General features: G+C 45.7%; 2 protein-coding genes and 1 pseudogene across 4 annotated transcripts in view; all 3 read left to right on the top strand.

The window, feature by feature from the left end:
- The window catches only part of LOC311329154 (stimulated by retinoic acid gene 6 protein-like), a 13,374-nt gene extending 12,784 nt beyond the window's left edge, over positions 1–590 (top strand). Inside the window, exons 17-18 of one of the 2 annotated variants that reach the window (XM_084463027.1) lie at positions 1–21; positions 151–590. The exon at positions 1–21 is cut by the window's left edge and continues 132 nt beyond it. In XM_084463027.1, coding sequence (XP_084319153.1) covers positions 1–21; positions 151–413 — 284 coding nt within the window. In that variant the 3' untranslated portion in view covers positions 414–590. Of the gene's footprint in view, positions 22–126 lie in introns of both variants that reach the window. The other variant, XM_084463026.1, reaches the window with a different exon arrangement.
- Positions 591–4,923: 4,333 nt separating this feature from the next.
- LOC311329153 (B-cadherin-like) lies at positions 4,924–23,637 on the top strand. Its single transcript, XM_084463025.1, has 16 exons — positions 4,924–5,154; positions 6,734–6,845; positions 12,401–12,660; positions 14,069–14,209; positions 14,346–14,501; positions 15,788–15,932; positions 16,022–16,194; positions 16,378–16,506; positions 16,728–16,913; positions 18,525–18,769; positions 19,819–19,961; positions 20,497–20,721; positions 20,887–21,105; positions 21,293–21,423; positions 22,823–22,966; positions 23,092–23,637. Exons 1-16 carry the CDS (start codon positions 5,104–5,106, stop codon positions 23,305–23,307), a joined length of 2,676 nt encoding a protein of 891 aa, XP_084319151.1. The 5' UTR covers positions 4,924–5,103; the 3' UTR covers positions 23,308–23,637.
- Positions 23,638–24,887: 1,250 nt separating this feature from the next.
- Positions 24,888–27,309, top strand: LOC311329134 (zinc finger protein SNAI3-like; annotated as a pseudogene). Its single transcript has 3 exons — positions 24,888–24,967; positions 26,208–26,594; positions 27,083–27,309. The product of its transcript is annotated as a zinc finger protein SNAI3-like (transcript).

Genomic DNA, 27,309 nt, shown 5'->3' with positions numbered 1-27,309 from the left:
AGTTCAGCAACCCGTCACCTCGTCAGTACTGCCACCAACCCTCACCTTGTTCTGGAATCTCTCCTGTGTTCGTTCTAGAATCTCTTTCTTGCGCGTTCTAGAATCTCTCTGGTATGTGTGTTCTAGAATCATCTCCTGCTTGTGTTCCAGAAACGGTGGAGGGCGGTCGGGCCAGGCAGCGTTGGCTGCTCCTCTACACCCTCTTGAGGAACCCGCGACTGATCCTCCTCAGGAAGGGCCAGACCCCCTCCTGCTCCTCCTCCTCCCCCTCCCCCCCAGACCACCGGCTGGACCAGGAGACAGTGGTCCGGTCCTGGGTACTGGCCTCCCAGATCAGCCCTGGAGCTCCACAGCCACCACCCACCCCTCCGGAGGGGACGGCCACAGCCACTACGCCAGAAGAGGACTGCTAGCTTCTTCATACCATCAGGCCAATCTCAATCAACCTGTGCTGTATGTTATTATGCTGGTGGTGTGACAGTGTGACCGTCAGATGTGGGCAAGTGGCCCAATCTGACCCCTGAACTAAGGTCATTTGTACTTTTTTACTGTACATTTTCATGAATGAAATTAAACTTTTTCAGTAAAGAATGCCATCCCTGTATGACAACATGTTTTCTTCTTGCATGACTGATCCATACCACATTATCACATCTCACAAATAGTAGCTATACGTTTGTTGAATGTGGGGCGATTCTAGGATTAGACCTTTAGAGGGGCTCAGCCCCTAATGAGTATGACACATGCACACAATTCCAGGAGAAACATTTTGGCCATAAAAGCCAAACTTGGAAGGAGGGGTATTAAAACAGTTTAAATAAAGCCTTTTGAACCTGTAATTGTCCACTGTTCACAAAATCTAACGTTAGATGCTTAAATTATTTCAGAAAATATTATTATTAATGTTTTTTTTTTTTTTGTATGGGTGTTGGTCAATTAGATGTGCTTGTGCACCTCTAAAGAGAGTCTAAAATAGCCATATTACTGTATGGGGCCCCGGGTGATGCCCACCCCCCATTGCTCTGTAAAGCGCATTCCGTTGCCTCTGTGTATAAAATGCGCTATACAAATAAAGTTTGATTTGATTTGTATAATGTGAGTGAAGGGCGTGACGCTTGAAATTGAACGGTGAACGGCGCGTGCTGCCGGGCTTTCGCACGTGACCTCCTCATACGCGCAGTTTGACTTTTTGATCAGGGGGGGCAGTCAGTCCCAGCCCCCCCCCCCCCTCCCCCATCAAATAGGGATTATAGTGGTATAAATACGAGCCCTGCACGGACATTGGAATGCGCATATTCTGTTACAGCTGCATGATTGACCCACAACATTTAAAAACATAGTGCTTATTATTTCCAATATCCAAGTTTCGTTCAACTGCGCCTCCGCTGCGCGTCCATTAGCACAAAAATTTGGAATTCGTTTCAATATAGCCTAGGCCTACTTCAAACAATATTTTCCAATAAATTCTTCCAAAAACTAAAACGGAATGTATGCTACGCCTTTCATGCTTCAATGTCGGGATGTGTCATTATAAACAGCGTATTAGAATCCAGCAATTGCCTCTTCACATGTAGCCTATCTGCATTTATATCAAAGAATAATCACCAAAAGAATAATAGTGCGTACATAATCGATTTGACAACTGGACAATGGATACGTTGCACAGATATGCAGTATCCAACAGTTCGTTCATGGCTAGCAATGGTAGGCCTACAGCTATGGGATTAGCTCATGTTTGGGCTGTCAGAGCTGCCACTCTTATGTTGCTATAGCCGAAATTATCAGAACAATGTGAACATTCAGTTGAAAGTTTTCCATCCACCCATAACTGGATGAGGAATCAGCACAATCAATTCTCACGCAAGCAGGAGCCGTTCAGTGACAGTTTGCGCATCTGGCCACCAGGGGGGGCAGTGCCCCCCCTTGCCCCAGCCAATCTGCGCGCCTGGACCTCCTGACCTGCCACCTCGACGACACATTTTAGCTCCTCATTCAGAAAGCACACAGGTACGTTTTACAGCCATGTTTACTGTTCAAATGCTATTTTATACTGGGTTACAGCTTTAGGCAGCTCTGAAAAGCTGGTCAATGCATGCGTTATGCGTCTGATTATGGCTAACGTTTAGCTATTGTAGTTGCCAATTTGAGAAGCCGTGTTTGGCTAGCTAGTGTGCTGATTAACACTAGCCGTTAGCTATCTAGACCATTAGCGAATAGCGTTGTGTAATATTTAAGGTGTACGACAGACAAAATAGGCCTATTTGAATTTTCTTTAGCTAATTTCTATAACACTTAAACGATATTTTAATTATTTCGCACAATTTTAATCATTTCACACCTTAGCAAGTTAGTTGGCCTAAAAACGCTACCATGGAGGAATGGCACGTGCGGCGAGTCTAGCTGATGCATCGCGAGAACCTGGACCTGTCGTGTGTGTTCATGAGAACCTGGACCTGTCGTGTGTGTTCATGAGAACCTGGACCTGTCGTGTGTGTTCATGAGAACCTGGACCTGTCGTGTGTGTTCATGAGAACCTGGACCTGTCGTGTGTGTTCATGAGAACCTGGACCTGTCGTGTGTGTTCATGAGAACCTGGACCTGTCGTGTGTGTTCATGAGAACCTGGACCTGTCGTGTGTGTTCATGAGAACCTGGACCTGTCGTGTGTGTTCATGAGAACCTGGACCTGTCGTGTGTGTTCATGAGAACCTGGGAAAGACAGCAGAGATGGGTCAACTAACGGTTAGCAGTAGCTATCAACCACTAACCGCGAGGGCTAGTTAGCTGGCTAGCTATCCTGCCAACCAAACTTATTAGTTGTGCATTTATCATTGTTTCCATTCTCGTTGTGTAACGTAACGTCTACAAACAACGTGGTTGGATCTAATGAATTTACAAGGCATCTACTTCTGTTTGCAGGTCTAACATACAGTTTCCCTATAGCTGGCAGATGCTAATGCTTTCTCAGAATGACTCATTCTTGAGTCAGCATTCAAGCACTATGCAATCTGTGACCTTTTAAACTCATAATCCACAATAACGTTACTCCCTGTAAAATTAAGTCACCGACATTGAGACTGGATGGAGATGACAGAATAACTAGTTAACTTGCTATACTTGTCCTGGCCTTACTTTTGTAACCCTCTATGCACTTTATCCCTAACTAGCCTAAATCAAACCAACCCCTCTGGTAGTGGTTCAGTTCAGTCATACAGCTTGTTCATGCATGGTGTGCATGTGAGGCCTGGGGCGATTGAGACACTCCCTCTTTCTATGCCCCCAGTCTGTGCCTCTCTAGCTGAATCCCAATCTGAGTGCGCAAACCGCACTTGCGGCCCCTCGCACTTGTGGCCTGAGGCCTGAGCACTTAATTGACGTCAGCTGTAAGGGCCAGAGGGTGCAGGGCCGTGAATTAAATGGGACTGCACTCCCAGTTTCGCTCAATGCCCCTCCCACTTCGTTTTCATTGGCTGCCGCGTTCCTCCGACGCAGAGGCTGCTCTGACGCTCCCTTCAGCTCTGCAAATTGACCGATTGACGTCTGTTTTAATTTAATAATAATTAAAAAATTAGGTTGGGTGGGATATGTTTGCAGCATGTGGATTTCAAGATAAATGTTGTGTTATCTGCAAATGTCATCATTTATGTGTGATGCACTGGGATCATGACTCGGATGCACTCAAGCACTGTGTCACATGAGACGCGGTGGGCTGTGGGTATTTTCTGCTCCTAAGTCCGTGAAATTGCGGACTTTCGGTAAGTGCGGTTAAAGTGCGCAAAATGGCGGCGTGGCGCACTTGTGGACCTAGCGATTCCGTTTTGGAACTACCCTGAGCCCTTGTGGACTTAGCGGGAACGCGCATGTAAGGCCACAAGGCCGCGAGTGCTCTGCACTTTCGCCTAAGAGCGCGATTTGGGATTCAGCTTCTGTCTCACCACTTCCCTCATCGACCTCTCTCTGTTTTGTTTGTCTTTCTGTTCCTGTGTTTCTCTCTTCCTGATACATTATTTATTGATAGGCATTACCACCGCAAATGAAACCTATCTCTATCGTTATTCATAATGGTCTACTTACGTACAGTGTGTGTGTTATTTTTGTGTGGTGTGTTTTGTGTTGTAGGCGTGTTTTTTGTTTTTGTATATTTCTGTGATGTGTTTTCTGTTGTAAAAAAGAAAAAAAAGAAAAAAAGGCTTCATTCCAACCATTCAAAGCCAATAACAGGCCCGATCTTTGTCCAACTTCTGTCACATGGTTCAAGCTACATTCAAATGAAATGAATGGGACTCCTTACTCTGATCAATAAAACTTAAGGTGGATAGCCTGCATTTCAACTCAATTCTTATTATCAACACCTATCACTTAGGCTAAACATAAAAACAACTGTAAATACAGAAATGATTAGGCTAGAGTTTAGCCAAAGAGAAGTGATGCAAATTCCTATTTCCAGTGAACCGCTGACTTGGTCATCAGGCTGTGGCTATGTAGAGCAGAGTTCTATGATCATGTAGCAAAGTCATCTGAATGGGTCCTTTGAGGCCAGTGGAGTGGTAGTTGATGGCTTGTAGCCTACTCTGTATTAGCAGGAGTGCTTTGTCTTTCAGACACACCGAGGAAATGTGATCCTGAGGAATACCACGTCACTTTGGTTCATGGTATGTCTAGGTTTTATCACAAGAAAGTAATATCTGTATCTATTATGTTTAACTTATTGGTAAGCCATTTGAATATAATCTATAAACTGTTTGGATCCTGAACTCTCGCCTGTTATGTTCATCCAAACTTTACTCTCGATTGGAGCCCGTTGGTTTCTGTCAATTTCTGAACTGTATCGATGATGACTAAATAGCCCTCGTGTGTTACCTGTGTGTCTAGGTGCGGGAGCTGCATGACCATACTTGGAGACAGCGGATGGGCGAGGCCACCTGACAGCTCGCACACGTCACGGGCTACCTGCCTGCTGAAGCCTATTTCGTTAATTTAGTTGCAGTTACCGAAAGACCGCTTTTGGAGACATTGGATCCGACCGAAACGAACGACTATTGAGGGATACTTTTATTCGCGTAAAACCTTTGCTACGACTGACTTACCGCGAGGAATATATCAGATGGGGACCGTTGGGTTCATGAAGTTAGGAGTATTAATCATTTTTCTCCAGGTAAGACTTGTATGACTTTCGTGAGAGCAAACGCTCTGTTACCTGCGATTTTCATTTCCCTCCCCGTTCGAGCTGCTTAGTTTCAGGTCAAATAATAGCCTATGTGAACTGTTTTTGTCGAAGTGATTAATTTGGGTCCTATACTCTAGGTTCATTTAAATCAAAGAATTGCTTATATGTTGGTGTTCAGTTTGATTGGTTATCAAACACATTGATGGATTTTATGAAAAAACCCACATACCTCAGAACCGGAAGGACACTGGGGCTGTGTTCGGAATCGCTCCCTATTCACTATATAGTGCACTATATAGGGCGTCAGCCATTTTGTTTGTAGTGTCCGAATTCTCCACGGAATTTTCGTTCCCTATATAGTCCACTATTTATTACCCACAAGTCACCTTGATTTCCAGGGTACAGTGCATGTACCCTACATTTTCTCCGGTATACCACAATGCAATGCAGTTGAGTTGTCTCGCGAAGAGGGCTGTGAACGGAGGATGGCGGCGGCAACTTTCGTGTATAAACTGAAGGAACTCTAGCTTGCGGAGCTAAATCGTAAACATGTAACTTGATCGTGCGCTTCATAGCTAGCTAGGTAGCGCGGCTATAGCCAACGTTACATCTTGCAATTAACAGACAGGACCAAAGTAGAAAAACCACACATGCACATGATTAGAATTTAAATTTCAACACTTTATTTGGGATTTAACATTCAAAATGAACACACAAAAGCAAATCCGATACTACCTGAGTGAGTACATCTCAACCTGCAGCGTGAATGCTCCCTGTTAGACTTGTTTGTTTACACGAGGGCGCATCCGCCTGCATCACACGAATGACCGACGCATTTTTGTGACGTTCGGTGTAGTGTCCGAATACTCCTTAAACCATTCCCTAGGTAGTTCACTACATAGTGAACCCTATATAGGGAATAGGGAGTGAGGGAACGAGGGAGCGATTCCGAACACAGCCTGGGTGTGTAGGCTAGTCATCAAGCTCACAGTAAAGCTGTGTTCGGAATCGCTCCCTATTCACTATATAGTGCACTATATAGGGCGTCAGCCATTTTGTTTGTAGTGTCCGAATTCTCCACGGAATTTTCGTTCCCTATATAGTCCACTATTTATTACCCACAATTCACCTTGATTGGCAGGGAACAGTGCATGTACCCTACATTTTCTCCGTTCCCTAGGTAGTTCACTAAATGGTGAACCCCATATAGGGAATAGGGAGTGAGGGAACGAGGGAGCGATTCCGAACACAGCTTAAGTGTTGGGGAACAAGAGATAATGGAGGATTGATATCACTGATTGACCAACCCGATCCGTTTTTAGGTGGTAGCTACTCAATGAATTTGGTAATGCGACTTTAAACCCTTTAGGTCAGTATCGGTAATCTATTTGTTAAAAGGGTATTTCCTGCTGGTGATAAAGTTGAATCTCAATCGACTTTTTGGGGTCTTTTTGATTTAATTACAGTAATTGCCCTTTTGTTTTTTCCGCAATAGTGTTACCTAATCATAAATAACAGAATATTTAATCATTTTTGTCTTAACTTTTTGTATGTTCTTGTCTGTTAGACTCTCGCTCCAGGGTCATTGGAGGAGCCAACATGTCCTGGTTTCGAGGCAGACCTGTTGATTTTCAAAGTAGAGAGAATGCGGCTCCACATGGGACAGGTGCTGGGCAAAGGTAAGGGCCTGCTGTCTGTTATTAACAATGTCTAACACCTGATCGTTATCTCTTTAATTCTAAAATGCTGTGAAAAAGGACCATCGTCCTTCCACATTTCCTTACAATGTATAGCAAACATGTCTTCTGGAGAGATTTTACAGTAAAATGTATGAGTAAACCGGTACTGTGAACCTGTGAGATGTTCCACTACGCTTTATGAAGCACAACCAGTCCTGTGTGTTTGGTCACTGTGCAAAGTGTTCCATCATCCTCTGGTGAATGGGTGCCTCCTGTCCCAGAGCCCTCCTGTAACTAACCTCCCTCTGATAAGGCTGGAGACTCTTTGTAGCAGTGCAGCTGGCCAGGAGACCATGTAGAATGCCCCATTAGACACCAACATAAGAGGAGCCTTGATCTGGATCTGTCCAGGAGCTAGGTAGGCTGGCTAATCCCAGGACTCTGCACTATGGATGGCCTCAGGATTATGTACTCAGAATAGTTTTTATATTAATTATCATTATGACCCTTCCTTATGTGGCTAGTTCTGAATCATCAGTAATGACCCTACCTCAGATAAAAGTATTGGATCTGACCTGATAAAGTATTTTGCAACAGTATGGTTGAATATTGTGACATTCACTAGTTTTTGTGATCATCAGCAGTGAGACAGACGGGCTGAGTGAGTCTACAGGGCGTGTTGGTGCAGGCCCTGCGATCTGACCAGGATAGGGACTGATCTGCCTCTTGGAAGCACTGCTGGAATGACTTATGGTCACCCTTTGAACCTGTAGAATCACAACTAAAATCACTTGACTTGTTAAGCAGTAATACTGTTTTTTTCTTTCTCACTAATATTCCTGTGGAGTATTCCAAAAAGCGGGTTTAGTGAAAATTCTGAGTTTGCTAGCCCTAAAATGAGGGAAACTCTGGGTGGCTGTGGCTCAGTGGTAGAGTGGGTCGTCCGATGATCGTAGGGTTGGTGGTTCGAATCCCTTCTCCTCCTGTCCATATGTCGAAGTGTCCTTGGGGAAGACACTGAACCCCAAATTGCTCCCAATGAGCAGGCTAGCGCCTTGCATGGCAGCTGCCACCATTGGTGTGTGAATGTGTGTGTGAATGGGTGAATGAGAGGCCATTGTAAAGCGCTTTGGATAAAAGCGCTATATAAGTGCAGTCCATTTACCATTTTCTGTTCCAGAAAGAAAGGCAACTCAAACCAGTTCCAGAAATGGTTAACAAAGTGTGGGTCGGTTACCATGTTAACTCACTCTGTGAACCTAACCTGTTTGCTGACAGGTTTTATGTAACAAACCAGTGGTGATATGCAACATGGGAAAAAGCAGGGAAAAAACATGGGAAAGAATATAAGCATGTAAAAATTGGTCAATCTGTTGGAATATCTTAGATTAATGCAGATGCAAAGGTTTGTCATTGGATCGTTATGACACGCATTTCCCCCAAATCTCTATACTACCACATCTCATAACTGCATTAGTTGTCCCAGGCTAGTCCTACTCAGACTCTGCAATGGCAATACATGTGATTCCAATCTAATATCGTGCTGAGTCGCACGTTTCCTCATTTAGCCTACCTGATCAAAGTTCAGGCTGAATTAATTTGCTTAGCTTAGGCTACTCGGGAGGTGATTTTGAGACCTCAATTAGATGTGCCATCATTCCCAGTTCATCTAATCGAACATTAGGCCTACCTTTTTTGTAATTTAGGATGTAGGCTAGCAACTTTCAAACAATGTGCTTACATATAAAGACAAATAGACAAGATTAGGCTATACAATTTTACCAAAATTGGGCTACACCTAAGGAGGCTCCAAAAGGTAGCCTATGAATGAATATGCCTACAATAAGTAAAACAAAATAGCCGGAGCTCTACTGATGATGGTTTGTTATAGTCCTCATGCATGCGCTTCACTCAAGCTGTACCTGTTGAGAGTTGATTGAGCTGACTTGAATCAGCCGGGATCCACTTTTCTTGAACCGAAAACTCAAGAGTTTCCAATCTCAGGGTAAATTAAGTCAGACTTCAGGGTTAGACTCTAGATTTTGTGGAACCCGCTTTCTGGAATACACCCTTGATCTGCTGCAGGTTGTTTTGAAACCGCAGCTGTGTTTTCTGATGGTGAAGGTGAGGTTTTCTGGTGAAGTTCATAGGAAAATGCTGCGTACAGTAGGCCTAGTGTTGATCAAGAGTGTGTTTCAAGCTGACACAGCATGACTGCACCAGATCAGGTATTGTTGCTCATCAAACATGGCAGCCCAACCCTCCTTATGCTTCCCAGAAGTTGAACCATCTGATCAACCACTCCTTCATGCAGCTGTGTCTCATGATGCAGGGAGTTTGGTGCTTTCCCATTAGGCCCGCTGGTGGGGTTGAGGCCTGTCTGCCTGATGGGCTGCGTGGCGGCTATTCTAGTTTGGTTTCACTTCTCCCTGGAGCAGGTGTCATTGTTGAGGGGGAACTTGTCAGAATTTTCGTTTTCAAGTTTGTCTTGTCTTCAGGATGCCTTGAGGACTGTTAATCTTGCAGTTCACCCTCTACAGACATCTAGTCATAATAACACTAATCTCTCCCTCTCTGCTTGATATCTGAGCCAGCTCAGAAACCAAACCAGCAACAGAGCTTGCACGGCTAACCTGCTCCGTACCACGTTAGTTTTAGCTCAACCAGACCTAAGGATAAGGTCAGAATTACAACCAGTCAGATTCTTGTCAGTCATGGCCTGCCCCTTCCAAACCTGGTAGATCTTGGAGAAAGAATTACAGCACGCACTGAAAGAATGATGTAATCCATTCACAAAATAACCCGTTACTGCAATTCAATGAATATCTACACAAACAATTTCTGCAGTGTCAAAAAGGACATGCAATGGCAAAACATTATCATGAAGGCAACCATGGCTCTCCAGCATCTTTACGCTTCGTCGGACCAGAGCATGTGACCACCCCATCCAGAGGTGGAAACATTACAAAACTGCTCTCTCTGAGAGAAATGTTTTGGATCTATACATTGAATACAATGGCTCCAGCTGGTTTAAATGATGACTATAGCTTGAAATGTTTCCTCTAAATGCACAAAACCTTATGTTGCTTAATCTCTGATGTTACCATACTGTATGCAGGCTCAGCAATAGGGCTTGTTGCTGGCCACTCTAATTAGGTCTTATCTTTTATTGGTGAGTGCTACCATGCATCTTTGATGTCCTTTTTGATGTTCACAATTTTGGTTTAGCACCACAATAAAGTCTATTTTTTGAGGAAGGCGCATCCATTTCTATTGCAACAATTTCTGCAGTGTCTCATTTCCTAGGCTACTAATCTACTAGAACCGTATCTCAGCAACGTAACAAACCAAGGGTTTAATTTTAGGGTTAAAATGTGTTTTTTGTCTACATTTGATTCTAAAATGGCTTTATGCTCCATATTAGATTTTTTTTTTCTCTTTCTCACTTCATAATTGGTTGTAGATTCACGTGTTCAAGGTTCGATATCAGTCTTTTTAAAAGGAACGTGGAGGCGCATGGCTAGCGACATGATGAACCGGACTTTCGGTAACTTGATAACGGAAACCTGTATCAGCTGATGTGGAACCGGAAAAGCTTGAGATCAATTTTCTGGTTAATTGAACTCAGGCTTCAAGGTTTAAGCTAGGTTTATTTAAACCCGCTTCCTGGAATACCCCTCTGAAAGGAAAGCACTGGGGTATTTTGTGAGCCTGTGGTCTGAGGCCCAAGGGAGGCAGCAAAACCATGTGTGACACCTGGATGCCTGAGACTTCGAGTCTGTGTATAGAGGCAGGTAGCTCTGCTCTGCTGGCTGCCTGGGAGGAGGGGGCGGGTGTAACCTGACACCCGAGCCTGCCTCTTCCTGGTCTGTAGTCTCCCTGGCCTGTCTCTACCAAGGAGGCTATCATAGGCCTCTACCTCTCGTCTCTGCCTGGTCTGCAGTCTAGCTACTAGCTAGCCTGTCTAGCTGGCCTGCAGTCTAGCTAGCCTGTCTCTACCTGGTCTGCAGTCTAGCTAGCCTGTCTCTACCTGGCCTGCAGTCTAGCTAGCCTTTCTCTACCTGGCCTGCAGTCTAGCTAGCCTGTCTCTACCTGGTCTGCAGTCTAGCTAGCCTGTCTCTACCTGGTCTGCAGTCTAGCTAGCCTGTCTCTACCTGGCCTGCAGTCTAGCTAGCCTGTCTCTACCTGGTCTGCAGTCTAGCTAGCCTTTCTCTACCTGGCCTGCAGTCTAGCTAGCCTGTCTCTACCTGGTCTGCAGTCTGTCTGGCCTGTCTCTACCTGGTCTGCAGTCTGTCTGGCCTGTCCCTAGCATGCTTGTAGTCTACAACCTCAGGACTGCAGACTGGGATGCTCTGTCAGACCAATCCTGTTGGGATAAACATAGAGAGATTTGATGTTGCCAGTTGTGTAGAAAAGCTCTCTAGTCCATCTATCCATACATTATTTTAAGGCACAGTATGCGATTTGGCTTTTTGTTATATTTTTTGCAATTCTCATTAACATTCCATCCCAACAGCAATCAATAAATAAAGTGCTCTGACACTAAAATGAAACAAGCCTATAATTTGGAAGTCGCAGCACTGTAATAAGTGCATCCAATCATTTTGAGTTGCCAACTTGAAACGATTGGATGGCTTACTGACGTGTGAACCTAACTACTGTACCTGCCTAGCGTCACTTGTTTTCCTCCAGTTTGGAGGAGTGGTTTTGGAGGGAGGCCTGAAGGGAGTGGCAGGGATTTTGTTGGTAGATTTTTTTCAAAATATCTACCAACATATCAAAAAAGTCTAACAGGAAATCACTGCATACTACACCTTATACTTCCTGTTTACCTGCCCTGTTAAATGGCGGAGGCTCTGTAGGGCCCTGGCTCTGAGACTAGTAGACACTATGCAGAGTTTTCAATTTTCTTTTTAATGAACACTTAAATGTGTTTAAAAAAAAAAAAAAGACTTGGATGTGCATGTCCTTTTGGCTTTTGTATCAGAGACTGTTAGACACATTTCTCCTCTATTCCTACAGGGGAGGCAGCCATGTGCTCTGTTCTGTCTCTATGGAAGTAGCTAACCTATTTTTATTTATTTTTTTACCTAGTTTTGGAATGACTACTCTTGTTTTACTTATACATGACAATGATTTGCAGCCTAATAAACCAGACTGACCACTGTGCTCACATTTCGTTTAACTTATTCCTGGCCTCTCATTGATTGCAACTATTTGAGCCTAGGGACTTTATTCAACTTTAAATCAGATGATTGGATCAGTCAAAACAAACATCCATATGTCTGCTCGCCATGGTTTGTCAATCATGTTTGCCCTGGACCCCATAGTTTGTAAGAAGATGCTGATTGATTTGTTAATTTAAAAAAACTCTAGGGCCACATACTGGTGAATAAATGGGATGCCAAACTGATCCTTGAAGTAAAACAGAATGTGAACTAGTGAGATCTAACTGGTTGACCAGGCTAAAATATTTATCTTAAAAAGATGTTTCTATTGAAGTATTTCCTTGGTGTGAAGTCTTGTTTATCTCCAACCCGTTGTCTGTGTTCCAGTGGGGTTTGACTGCTCGGGCCGGACCAGGTTCCTGTTTGACACGGATGACACACGCTTCAGGGTGGAGCCAGACGGCACCCTGAAGCTGAAGAGGGTGTTGACGCTCCACTCTGGACACAAGGACTTCTCTGTCCACGCCTGGGACTCCCAGGGGAGGAAGAGGACTGTCCTTGTGAGGGTGCAGGTGCATAACAGCCTCCATGGGTCACCAGCCCAGGGTCACCAGCCCAATGAGGTGGATTCTGTCACTCACACACAGGTAGGACAAGGCTCATTCTAACACACACTCACTCTCTCTCTCTCTCTCTCTCTCTCTCTCTCTCTCTCTCTCTCTCTCTCTCTCTACTGGCCAAACACCACCCCCTGATGGAGGTGTGAGAAATGACAGTTCTCCTGGTGAATTGTAATGGGAGTGTTTTGTTTTTGCAGTGAAGTGAGACATTTCTGATGGCGTTGTCATGTATAGTATGTGTTCATGTATAATGTGTTTTCTACCTTGGTGCCTCTGAGAGAAAGAGATCAGGTTCTCTGTCTGATGTTGCTGGTTGTTCTCCCAGGCTGAAGAATCTAGGAAGAAATGTCTATAACATCTACGGAGTCTTACTGCTATGTATTTGATTTAATGCGTTTGTTTTCACGTGGACACTGTGTAGTCGATAGAGTGAGGGAGACGGCTGATGCTGCTGTGGCCGTTTGGGGTAGTGGGTGTCAAGAGGTCACACTTAGGCCACAGGAGGGGGCCTCTCCTCTGGGGTATTGATGACACATCTCTATGGGACACTATAAACAGACACAACCCAGACTGACAACCAATGGTGATTAAGACATCATGTTAGGGTGACAGGCGACACATCTGTATGGTCACTCCTCCACCAATCTAGCTTCACTAGGCCCTAAACGGGCAGGCCTAGGCGTGGGGGGTGGCCAGAGAGAGCACTATTTAACGTCTCAACCAAACCTTGAGACTTTGATTTGGAAACGGTAGGCACTCGGCCGGACAGATTCGCAGGCAGGCACGCTGATAACATCATGCGGGGAATCTAAGGCCTTGACTTGGCGCCACAGCCGCAGCCAGCAGAGAAGCAGGGAGAGAGAGAGACTAAGGAAACATCCCAGTGAAGCAGGGAGAGAGAGAGACTAGGGAAACATCCCAGTGAAGCAGGGAGAGAGAGAGACTAAGGAAACATCCCAGAGAAGCAGGGAGAGAGAGAGACTAAGGAAACATCCCAGTGAAGCAGGGAGAGAGAGAGACTAAGGAAACATCCCAGTGAAGCAGGGAGAGAGAGAGACTAAGGAAACATCCCAGAGAAGCAGGGAGAGAGAGAGACTAAGGAAACATCCCAGTGAAGCAGGGAGAGAGAGAGACTAAGGAAACATCCCAGTGTTCCATGTGATTGTATCCTTGTCCAATAAATCTGTCATCTGTCGCCGCTTCCAATCCTGTGTTGGGTGATTTCATCAATGACTATCACAACAAGAAGGCTATCAACATCGTGGTTCATAATTAGACGGTGCTGCAACTCTTATCAAGGCTTACAAAAATACACAACGCAGAGCAACAGAAGAAAGCCTTGTTGGCTTTTGAGGTTGTCTGTCTGATGTAGGCTAGCTATTTTCTCTCAGCTGATGTAGCTGGTAGATGATGTCATACCTGTCTGTCTCCCCAGTCTCCAGAGAGTCCAGCAGTGCCTGTGCTGCTCTTCCCCAAGGCCTCTGCAGGCCTGAAGAGGAGGAAAAGGGCCTGGGTCATCCCTCCCATCAATTTCCCTGAGAACAGTAGAGGACCCTTCCCCGAGCATATGGTGCAGGTAAGATGGAGCAGACTCAGGAAGTTGGGGCCCCTGCATTCTCATACGTGTAGGCCATTCTGTGACTGACGTGTGTGTGTGTGTGTCTGTGTGTGTGTCTGCGCGTGTGCGTGTGTGTGCGTGCATGTGTGTGCAGATTCGATCAAGCAACGATAAGAAAGTGACGGTCCACTACAGCATCGTAGGCCCAGGAGCAGACCAGCCTCCTGAGGGACTGTTCATAATTGATAGGAACTCTGGCGTGCTGTACGTGACGCAGCCCCTGGACAGAGAGAAGCAGGACAAGTACAAGGTAGGAAACCTGGGGAGGAGACATCTTACTGGTTCACTTCATAGATATGGCATGTCCTGTTAGGGTCACAATTCCATTACAAGACGATTTTGATTAGATTATGATAGGATTTTCAATTTCAATTTTCAATTTATACAATTTGACTGCAGTAACACATTAAATACATCCCAAGCACAAAATTGTGAAAACACGACAAAATCCGAAAATAAATTTATGAAAGAAAACAAGCGGAATTTGTGAATCTATTGATAATCGCACAGAATAGATTTAAGATTTTTATATGAATAGATTTTTCCCACCGCCTCTATGTCCTGTACAACTCAAAAGAGCTAAAAAGCAACCACTAATTATCTCCACCCTCAGGGGTTATGTTTTCGCTGCCGTGGTTCTGCCTGTCTGTTAGGCAAAAACTACCACACAGATTTTCATGAAACTCGATGGAGGGGTGTAGCATGGGCCAACTTAGAACCCATTACATTTTGGAGTGGATCCGAAGAAGGGGGCAGTTCTACTAATTCTTTTTCACTTTTGTTAACGTTGACAGAACAGAACTGCACATAAGAGTACGCAATGTTTAATACATCCATGGCTAGGATACACTGTTAGCTAGTTAACATTAGCTACTGATGGCATTCTGTGGGAAGGATTGATTCAGCTAGATGGCTATTTTGCAGATAGTAGGACCAAAATAATTTTAGGATGGCTAATGTCAGCTGTCTGCTTTGAGTTAGCTAGCACTAGATTACTAGCCTGGAAGCCAGACTCCATGTGAAAAAAGGCGTTTTCACAAACTTTTGCCAAATCCAGTCAGAAGGATGGCGAAAACGTCTTTTCTGCTGAGAAACTAGTTGAGAAACTGCTAGTGCATACTCTTGTTCTTTAATTGTTATTATTGAGTCTATTTCTGAAAGAACTGCACTTACGGCTGTTTATTCGTTACCACTCATTGCTTCATTCTAGCCGACTCCTGTTGTACTTTTTTTCTTATCGTAAACACTTTTTTATTTTTCCGCAATGAGCCTGGCTTCCAGGCTACTGATTACTGCCGTTCGTCCTGTCATACAGGTATCTGGTGATGCACCATCACCAGTATCATTTTTTGACGTCGGTACTTTAATGTCTCTACATGCTGACGATGTGCATCAGGGGGCGGAGCTCTGCGCTCTCTGTGCCCTTCTAGTTTAACACTGGACTAATTTTTTAAAACTTGAGTTAACCTGAAAATGAATTTGTAGTTTAGCTAAGTGTGTGTGTGTGCGTGCGCGCGTGTGTGTGTGCGTTTGCAGTTAACAGTCCATGCTGTGGCTGAGGGTCAGGGCATCTCTGAGAAACCCATGGACGTCATCATCAACGTCATTGACATGAACGACAACAGACCGGTCTTCACAATGGACCCATTCCTAGGGACCGTTCCAGAGGCGTCTCCTATAGGTGAACACACACCATCTGTGTACAGTAGCTGAAGGTAGATTGCCAGGCTAGGAGACAAATGTAAATATAATCCCCCCACCACCCTACAGGTTTTGAGATTATGAAGGTGGTTGCCATGGATGCAGACGAGCCGGGCAGTGCCAACTCAGACGTCCGCTATGAAATCGTGAGCCAGGAGCCCAAACTGCCCAGCCCCAACATGTTCACCATCAACCCTGTGAGCGGAGGCATCAGAGTCAACGCTGCCAACCTGGATAGAGAGGTGGGTGCTGGTCTGGACACTGAGCTAACGACACAAGAACAACCACAGTTACAGAAACATGGGTTAAGCCCAGAACCAGAACACAGGTGCTCAAGAGGGCCCAGAACCTGGAACTGTCCTCCCTGTAGCTTCTCCATGTATCACTGTGACCTTCTCTGACACCACACCTCTTCTGTCTTCCAGAACTTTCCCAAGTACACGCTGGAGATCCAGGCGGCCGATATGGAGGGAAGAGGGCTGACGACCCGAGGGAAGGTCATCATCACGGTCAGCGATAGCAACGACAAAGCACCGGAGTTCGTGCAGAAGTCTGTAAGTGTACCGGAGAGATTGAGCTGTGGGCTTGGGTGACCAGAGAGGGATGATATTGGTCAACAAACTTGGATGTTGAAGTTTTACTGTCCAGTTAAATGGTTCCTATATAAACCCCCTCTTCTCCCTCCCCTCCTCTCTTCTTTCTCCTTCTCTCCTCTCCTCTATCCTTTCTCCCTCTCCTCTTCCCCCTGCTCCTCTCCCCTCTCTCCTCCCCCCAGTACACTGCGACGGTGCCAGAGAACCAGGTGGATGCTCTGGTGGCGAAAATGCAGGTAACTGACGGTGACGAGCCCCACTCCTCTGCATGGGCGGCGGTGTTCAGCATCGTGGAGGGAGACCCTGACGGACTATTCAGCGTCACCACCGGAGCCAACAAGCAGGAGGGGATCATCACCACAGCCAAGGTAGCCTACACTTGATTCAGCTCGCACACTCTCTACACTCCACTCCACACAGCTCACAAAAAAGTAATTCTCTAGCATTGGCTAACTAGCTTATCACTTAATATTAATCAACTAAGATGGGTATGTAACGACAGTTTCTCCCAGCTAGAAGGCAACTGCTAGGCTACTATACTGATGTAGCTAGCATGTACCCAATTCAAGAAGCTGCATTTCTGAGCACAATCATACACTGAATAGCCAAAATGACAGGCACATTATTTTAGGAAAGGTGACTTAGACCTACAGTAGCTAGCAGATGGTCTAGCATTACGCTAGGGTAGTTGGCTAACGTTAGCTAACTTGCGCTACCACTGCAGAATGGAAGTTGGATGGAGTAAAATACATAGATATATGTATACATGGATATAATCATTGGAAGAAAAAATAAAAAAAATAATTACAAGATCTGTAATTAGTTAATCGCAAATTGATCGCGCATCCATTTGTTGCTGGCAAAAGCTCCCAAATGAAGATATTTCAATCCAATTAAATTATTGTGGCTTTGTGATTGTGCAGAGCAATGCTATTACAAGGCGGCTTGTAAGCTGCATCAGATGAAGCAATTTGAAACGCCTCCATTAAGCCCTTGTCTTCTACAGTTGAAATTGGCCTCCAGTCCACCGCAATCCACTTTGCGATGGAGTTCGTACATTTTTCAAGGTAGACTTGTTCATTCTGAGCCTATTCTCAGTGAACTCTTATTAACTGTCCGATCTGAGTTTTTTTTTTTTTAAGTAAACTTTCCGTTTAGAGGGCAAAGCAAAGTCTGATTATCCGCCTCCAAGTTTATTTCAAGGCAAAGATTTTTAGGTGTGACATACGCCGTAGCGTACGGAGTCATTCAGGTCCAAATTAAGTTTGTCGCTTCAATGTTAAATCAGGCAATCATGCGGCAACTGTGCCACGAAATGTGGATGAAATCGATGAATGCGATAAATATGACTTAATTTTTATGAACGCGTTAATGTTTCCTTAATGAATATAATTAACGCATGAAATTGACAGCCCTAATCTAAACGCTAAATACCATTAAACTTGTCAACCACAGCGGCAATGTAAAGCCAGATGATTATTCTGTTCAAATACCTATTCACTTTGCCGTTGTGGTTTCCAGTCTGAGCGGATCTGGATCCCCTTGTCCGAAAACTGTCCCACCCATAAACCCATGATGCGAATGCGATGCGGCAAGAACTTCTTCTGGAATAGACTGCGTTTCCCCTACGATTCTTTTCAAGGGGGGCGGAGGGCCCCCGAAACGACTAGTGTTGTCTCGGGGTGGGCATGTCACGGATACATGGTGTCAAGTGTCGTTTTAGACGCGCACAGTAAGGCGTTTATCGGTGCATTTTTCTACACTGAGCTGAAATGGAACGAGTAAAGACTGGCGAGATAGACAGGAAACCAAGCACTGAACAGTGGATAGAAACCAGGCTCTCCCCCGAACTCACACACTCTCTACTGTACACACTCCTCACCACACAAACTACAGTACATTCTCACAAACTACAGTACATACACAACTCTCACACATCAGCCTGGTTTGTTTGAACAGATTTTTGTCTCTTCTTACAGGCATTGGACTTTGAGAAAAACCCTAAATACACCCTGTTGGTGAATGTGGTCAACGAGGTCCCGTACGCCACGCGGATGCCCACCTCCACAGCAACCGTGATAGTAACCGTGCAGGACGTGAACGAGGCGCCGGTCTTCAACCCTGTGGAGAGGCTGATAGTGAAGAAGGAGGACCTGGCGGTGAACAACGAACTGGTGCTTTACACAGCCACTGACCCCGACATGGCACGCAAGCAGACCATCACGTAAGACTGAAGATACACACACACACACACACACACACACCTAACACCTTAGACGGAAGATGGACATACACACATACCTAACACGCTAGACGGAAGACTGTCACACACACACACACACACCTAACACACTAGATGGAATATAGACATACACCCTAGACTGAAGACACACACACACACTTAACACTCTAGACTGAAGACAGACATACACACAAACACCTAACACCCTAGACGAAAGACAAACATACATACCTTGTGATTGTGTAGAATCAGGCACATTTGAAATTTAGAAGAATGTGCATCTTAACCAAGAATAAGTCGGTACGTACAGTACAAACTGTCAAATGAGAAGAATGTCAACAAGTGGGACTCATTCCTTTTTTATGAATCCATGGATGCGGAATCCCCAGGGGCGTCTGCTCTGAACAGACAATAAATAAAGGCAGTGTTAGAAGTTGACTAACTGATGGCAGATTAAGGGTATTCCAAGGCGGTAATGTTGCACTGTTGAGTCGCAAATCTTACTGGACATGGACTCATGATGACTTGGCTTTCAAACAGCTCTAACATTAGAATCATCCTGGTTGTAATAGTTCTAGAATCATCTAAGAGGATAGATGGACACATAGACGTAGGTAGGTAGGTGGGCGGGTTGGTGACAATCTTATTAAGAGAAATTCAATCGTCACAGCTTATAGATACCCTCGGTGTTGGTGGACAATTCCAGTTTGTCATCCAGATGGACGCCTAGGTACTTGTAGGACTTGACAATCTCCACATCACTCCCTTCTTCGTGCTGAAGTCTACCACTAGCTCCTTTGCCTTGGCCACATTCAGCTGCAGGTAGTTTTCCCTGCACCACTGGACAAAGCGGTCAACCAGGCCCCTGTACTCCTCCCGGTCGCCCTCTACACACCCCAATATGGGAGTGTCATCCGATGAAGGTGACAAGGATGAGGCAAGAATGCGTTAGGTTTGATGTGGGGCTATTCCCTGTTTCCCCCCTGGTCTAACTCCCCCCCCCCCCCCCCCCCACACACACACTCTCCCAGGTACAAGATCCAGAATGACCCGGCTGGCTGGTTGAATGTCAAAAAGGAGACGGGCATGATCACGGTGAAGAGCCCCATGGACCGAGAGTCTCACTTTGTGACCAACGGAAAATACATCGCTCTCATCGCCGCCATTGATAACGGTAGGTCTGCTGTCTGTCCTGGGCACGAGTCCAGACACTGCTAAGCTGACGTACAGACAGACAATGCTCTAGTCTAATCTAACACCCAGAAACGCATTGGAAATGTTGCTGCACTACTCTGTGTGCACACAACTTTCAGTTTTATATATACTTACATGTGGAAGTTTTTTTAAATTTTTATCTTAAGTGAAAGGTATTTGAAACGCGCAGATAATTTATCCGTGTTTCACATGACTTTAAGTAATTCAGCCAGGTGAACACTCACGTTTGGAATTATGGGAGGAAGTGGGGTTTAAATTTGGTAATTTTTTTTTTTTTTTATGCGTTAGTCTCCAGATTAATCGTGAGTGTTAACGCATTAACGTTGACAGCCCTAGCTTCTGTACTACTTCAGATCTGTCCCAAATTGATCGAGTCATTACTATGGAGTCATTACTTTTCACCTGTTAATTGATTAGAAATCTTATCAAGTTTCCATTATTTTACTCTCACTCATTCATCCATCTATTCATGAATTCATCCGTTCACCCCCCAGATGAGATTCCAGCCACAGGAACGGGCACTCTGCTGATCCAGCTGGAGGACGTGAATGACAACGCCCCCATTATCCAGGAGCGCACCATCGACGTCTGCAACAAGGAGCCAACGCCCCAGCATCTGACCGTCACAGACAAGGATGGGCCGGGCTTCACCACTCCCTACACCGTCAGCCTGGAGGGGATGTCCAAGACCAACTGGACCGCCCGCATGAATGAAAGCAGTACGTACTTGGGGAGAGGTTACACACAACACAGGCATGCGCGAGCCTGCCTACAACTGGGCCTGGAACTTCGAGGTTGTTCTAGTCATGTGGTGGGAGAATAACAACAAATCCCCATCCATTTAGCTGGTCTGGTATGTAAACAGTACTGTGTGTGTTTTTCAGAGACGGGCATCATCCTGACCCTTAACAGTGCTCTGGAGCAGGGATACTACACCGTGGTGCTGAGGGTGTCGGACAACCAGGGTTTGGAGCAGGACAGCACGCTGCAGGCCCACGTGTGTGACTGCACCGGCGGGAACTTCGAGTGCCAGGTTATCAGGGAGGCCTTAGTGGCACTGCCCGGCGTCCTGGGCATTCTGGGGGCCATATTGCTGCTGCTGCGTGAGTCAACTACTTTTAGTAGTGTGCTGCATGTGTTACCTTGTGTTAAGATGGTTGTGTGTGAGCCATCCTGCTCCTCTTTGAGACGCTTATTATATAGTTTAATATAGAGCTGTGTGTTAACTGTAACTGTGTGTTAACTGTGTGTTAACTGTGTTAACTGTGTGTTAACCATGTGTGTCCTCAGTGCTGGGGCTGATTCTGCTCATGTTCATGAGGAGGAGGCGAGGAGAGAAGAAGGAGCCTCTGCTGCAGGATGACAACGTCAGAGACAACATTTACTACTACGATGAAGAAGGGGGTGGAGAGGACGACCAGGTATGTGCTCACACTCTCTACCCTGAGTACAACATGTAGTACTACCATCTGGAGGGAGGGGGAGAGGACGATCTGGGGGGTAGTCCAGAAAGTGGGATTTGTGAAAATTCTGAGTTTGCCAACCCTGAGATGAGGGAAACTCTGGGTTTTCCAGAAAGACAGGTAACTCAAACTCGAGAGACGGGAAACTAGAATCGGTTTCAGGAAGAGTTTACTTGAACTCTGGGTCAGTTTCCATGGTCACTAGCTCTATGAACCTAACCTGCTCGCGAGCAGGTTTTATTTATTATTATTAAAAACATGGGAAAGAAGCAAATTTATTTGGTAAATGAGGAAATGGAAATAAATATGCAAAAATTGTTAAATCCGTTGGAATATTTTAGTCTATTGTAGATAGTAAGCATTGTCATTGGATCGTTATGACAAAAAATCGCTATAGTACTGCATCCCGTTGTCGTCTCAGCGGTGTCTGGCAGCCTACAGTTGTACTGTGCATGGTAATAAATTTGATTCTAATATAATCTTGCTTTGAGTTTGAAGCTGCTGTCGCACATTTCCTCATTTACCCAATCGATGTTGAGGCCAAATTAATTTACATATCCTACTCGGGAGAGGATTTTGAGACCCCAATTAGATGTGCCATCATTCCAGTTAATCATTATTTTCATCACACTCTTACTAATGTAGTAATAATAATAATAATGCAGTACAAAGTACTTGGCTACATAAAAGACAATTGGAAAAAGACAATTAGACAAAATTACACTAACTGTAGGTTAATTAAGATAGAAATAAAAGTAGGCTACAAAAGGTAGCCTAAATGACTACAAAAGTAAAACAAAATACTATGCAGGGAAGTTTTAGGATTTATCTGAACAACATTCTGCAGAATCACTTTTAGCCTTTGATGCTACCGCCCCCTCCAGTCAAATAAAACAAATCATTCACATTTAATTTGGTCTTATTTATTTACTTCAAAGACAAATGGCCTACAATTAGTATTTTTATATTGTTCCAATGAATATGCCTTTGTAATCTGCCGCACCAAGTGCCATTTGCTTGATGAGACCGTGGTAACTGACTTAATAGCTCTCTTTCTGGAATGGAAAGCCCAAGAGTTTATCATCGGTTGCCATGGTGACTATAGGAGCTCTACTGATGATGGCTTGGTGGTGGCTTCAGAGTTGATTGTGCTTCAGAGTTGATTATGCTTCAGAGTTGATGGAATCCACTTTTCTGTAACCGAAAACTTCAGTTTTCGTAAATTAAATCAGACTTCAGGGTTAGACTCTTTATTGAACCCACTTTCTGGAATATCCCCCTGGTGTGCACACACACACACACACACACACACACACACCTATAAACGTGTACCTTGAACCTGGCTCTCTGCTGGCAGGACTATGATCTGAGCGTACTCCACCGTGGCTTGGATAACCGCCCTGACGTCTTCCGGAATGACGTGGTGCCCACCTTCATGCCTGCCCCCCAGTACCGGCCCCGGCCTGCCAACCCAGAGGACATCGGCTGCTTCATCGATGACGTGAGTCCCTCTTCTGAACCCTGGGCGTGTCTGCTGTTGTGTAGTCCTCCAGCTGCTTAGAGCCATATTGGCTGTTGTGTCTGAACAAAATGGTATCAAACTAAACTTCTCTCTCTGTCCACCAGAACCTGAAGGCAGCGGACAACGACCCCACTGCTCCGCCCTACGACTCCCTGCTGGTGTTTGACTACGAGGGTGGAGGCTCGGAGGCGGGCTCTCTCTCCTCTCTCAACTCCTCCTCCTCGGGAGACGACCAGGACTACGACGTGTTGCTGGACTGGGGCCCTCGCTTCAAGAAGCTGGCCGACATGTACGGGGGAGGCGAGGAGGAAATGCTCTAGACTATTGCTAATACACACACACACATACACACACTCTGTCTGCCATAGACAGGACTCCACCTGCTATAAACACACATTCATACTCTCTTCCTGCTTCTCCTCTACATCACTTCCTGTGTCCGAGTCTTCAGACTGAATTTTTTCAGATTTTTTTTTGTTATCACTACAGGTTTTTTTGTGGGTGTTAGACTTTTAACCCTGCCTGAACATGCCTCGTTTGTCCCTGCACTTCTGAAGAAGCAGGCAGTTATGTTGATGATATGTTATGTTGCATGTTAAGCAGGCAGTTATGTTGAGTTTTTATACAAATATATATACATTGTACAATGATGGACGTTTGATTAAAATGTATTAATCTAACCTGTCATTTTTATTGGGATCAACGGGGCTGGGCGTATCTCACATCTCAACATGGTGGTGCCTAAACCTCCTACGGTCCTACAGGTTTTCACTCCAACACTAACCAGGGGGTCACGGATGGCGTGAACCTGCAGGGGGGGGTCTGCTCTCCAGGAGTAGGGTTGGCCACCCTAACCCTAATATAGCCTTGGGTATACTGGGAGGCACTGCCTGACGTAGTTCCCTATTTGGACACTAGATGGCATTGGGTGATTTACTATAAAGCACAGTTAACCATTCTACCTTTAGGTGGGAGAGGCTGAGCTTAGTCTGTTCACAGATTCACCGCCCAAGTCGGCCTTCATTAATTAGGCCTGATTCATCCATCCCTTGTGCTGCCCTGCTCCCTCCAGCAACTGTGCTCCCTCCCCTTTACTGCTCCATCTGACTCCCCTAGTGCCCCCCCCCCCAAGCTCCTGCCCCCCCCCCCCCCCCCAGTCTGAGCCTCTATAGAGCTGTTCCTCATTGTGCTGCCAGTGGCCTGAGAGCTCTAGAGCCTGAATGCCTCTGAATAGCACACATATGGAGAAGGAACTGGACATAATAGCAGTGTAAACTCTCCTGAAAACAGCTTAAGATATGCATACCTTTTAACAGTTGGACAAGTATGGGGGGATTCCATGCCATTTTATTTTTGCACTAGCTTTGGGTTGTAGGTTAGTGCAGCCTAGGCTTAGTAAAATGGTTAAAAGTAAAACATTTATGTAGCCTATGCCTTCCACCACCAAAAAAATCTGGATTGGTAGTGCAGAAGGAACGCCCTTCAGATATTTTGTGAATAAATTGTTTTTAATGCAGACGTTTTTTATGGGACTTATGTAGCCCACACGGCGCTACTGTAGTTTATACTGTATCACGATGCACCTGTTCTGTTGGGGTATGCTGGTGGACGTCGAGGTTCCACCCCCTACACTTGTCTGTTCGCTCTGATTGGTCGGACAGGGTGTGTATGCAGATTCCCGGCGAACCCTTGCACCTGACTCTCTCCGCCCGCCGGAGAATGTGCGTCCAGAGACGGAGACAGAGACAGACAGAGACAGAGACAGACAGAGACAGAGACAGCCCCCGAGTAACGGGTTTATTACACAGGTCGGCCACTCAGCGAGCTCGCAGTGACAGGAGCGTCGCTGCGGTTCTGCCCAGCGGAGGCAACATTTCATAAATAGTTGTTATAAGATAAGATGCCACGGTCCTTCCTTGTTAAAAAAACATCTAACCAACAAGAAGCCCAACTATGGTGTACTGGACTCAAAAACAGACGGTAGGCTTCTTAATCCCTCTCTTTAAACTGAAAATATAAACAAACAGGTTTTTATAACGGTTGGGAAATGTTTCTGCGCTCTCACTGATTTTCCGACATTATAAGCCTAATAGCACTAAAATGTTTTTTAATAAATAAATAAAAATCATGAATAGGTTTTTGGTTATTACAACGGCTACAAACGACTACAGAACTTTTTCCTGCCATTATACTACGAAAAAGGTTTTTTAACCATGATAGGCCAACATTTAATGAAGGCGTGAGTTGTGGGGAAAAGTAGGCCTAGGCTAATTTAGGTCACATATGCTTTGATCTATTCCTAACAAGTTATAACCTATTGTTAAAGATCTAATCACTGCTTAAAATGAAATGATGCAGGCTTTTTTTTTTTATAGGCTAGTTTGTTTTCTCTCAACCAGCACGCGGTTCGAATTTAGCAGGTGCAAAATCTGTCACACAAAAGAGGCGCGTATTGTTCCCCCTTCTCTTGCGATCTGAAGGGTCCCATTAACGCCTTCAAGAGGCTAATGTAGCGCCGGCCCGGCACCCACAAAGCCGCCTTCAATCTGTGTTTTTGTTCCAATTCAGCGCTTAAAGCGAGCTAGACTCTCAGAGACTCCTGCATTGATCCACTGTCAAGATTACCATCAGAAAAGTCGAAAAGAAAATGTAGGCCTAGGTCAATGTGATGGGAAATTAGACTTGAGTTTTTTTGCAATGAAAAACAACTTTAATGGCTTTAGGCCTAAAACCCAGCCTGAAAAGTCTATTGGTCTTTATTAATGCAAATCAATATGGAGCGTACTACCTCATACGTAGGATGTAACTGCAAATGTAAAATAGTGGCCTTTATAATTAGGTCTTTAGTTTGCTTGATGTTATGTCCTCTGTTACTCACATTTAAAGATGTGGTGAGGTTTATTTTGTTGTAATCATAGTAACTTACTGCATGTGTGCGTGCGTGCTTGTTTGTGTCATTATAGAGGTCCAAGAAAGCCTGTCCCACCATACCCTGTCCCGTTATCCCCACCTCTCCTCATCAGCCCCAGTCTGGTTGGCCTCCTGCAGGTCCTAGTCTCCTCTCGCCTTGCTCCATCCACCCCCCCAGGATGGCGAGTCAGCCTCTAGTCCATGCAGTGCCTCTCTTCCCTGGGCAGCCCGGAGCAAGACAGCCCCTTGTCACCGGCCCCTGGCTCCCTCAGTGACTCACACTCTGTTCTAGAACCCCATGGACCCTCAGAACCCTTTAGAACTCTGGAACCCCAAAGCTTCCTCCTGCCGCCCCAGGACCTACTCCCACCTGGCCCCTGCCTTCCCCCTGGCCTCCCTTCCGGCCCAAGCCCACCTGGTCTGGGCCTGCTTCCTGGGGGCGGCCAGGAGCGTTTCGAGTGCTTTGACTGCCACAAGGCCTACTTCACCTTCTCAGGCGTGGCCAAGCACCGCCAGCTGCACTGTGACTGGCACTGCCATAAGTACTTCAGCTGTAAGTACTGCGATAAGGAGTACGTCAGCCTGGGGGCTCTGAAGATGCACATCCGGACACACACACTGCCATGCGTCTGCAAGCTCTGTGGAAAGGCCTTCTCCAGACCCTGGCTGCTGCAGGGACACATACGCACACACACAGGTGAGACTGCACACACACACACACACACACACAAATACACACGCACACACATACACACGCACGCACACACACAGGTGAGACTGCACACACACACACACACACACATACACACGCACACACATACACACGCACGCACACACACAGGTGAGACTGCACACACATAAACACATACACACATACGCATGCACACACACAGGTGAGACTGCACACACACACACACATACACACATACACACGCACGCAAACACACAGGTGAGACTGCACACACACACACATACACACGCACGCACACACACAGGTGAGACTGCACACACACACGCACACACACACACGCACACACACACATAAACAGGTATAATTGCACCACGCACGCGCACCCACACACGCACGCACACACACACACACACACACACACACATGTACAGATAATAGCACACACACACACACCCTGTTCTGTGCTGACCGGCTGTCTGGCTGTGGTTCTGCAGGTGAGAAGCCGTTCTCCTGTCCTCACTGCAGCCGTGCCTTCGCTGACCGCTCCAACCTGCGCGCCCACCTGCAGACACACTCCGATGTGAAGAAGTACCAGTGCAGCAGCTGCTCCAAGACCTTCTCCAGGATCTCCCTGCTGGCCAAGCACCAGGAAGCCGGCTGTTGCCCGCTCACCTGAGTGGGATACAATGACCTACCCTGACCAGTCTGCTCTGAACCAGTC

The sequence above is a fragment of the Borostomias antarcticus genome (assembly GCF_949987555.1).
Source record: "Borostomias antarcticus genome assembly, contig: scaffold_60, whole genome shotgun sequence".
NCBI lineage: Eukaryota > Metazoa > Chordata > Actinopteri > Stomiiformes > Stomiidae > Borostomias > Borostomias antarcticus.
The sequence above is the reverse complement of the archived record's forward strand: the minus strand, read 5'-3'. Positions and strand labels throughout refer to the sequence as shown.

Coding starts and splice junctions, on each gene's coding strand:
- LOC311329153 (XM_084463025.1), top strand. CDS start 5,104: ATGGGGACCGTTGGGTTCATGAAGTTAGGAGTATTAATCATTTTTCTC. Junction 14,210..14,345: donor TCCCCGAGCATATGGTGCAG/GTAAGATGGAGC, acceptor ATGTGTGTGCAG/ATTCGATCAAGCAACGATAA. Junction 22,967..23,091: donor TCGGCTGCTTCATCGATGAC/GTGAGTCCCTCT, acceptor TCTGTCCACCAG/AACCTGAAGGCAGCGGACAA.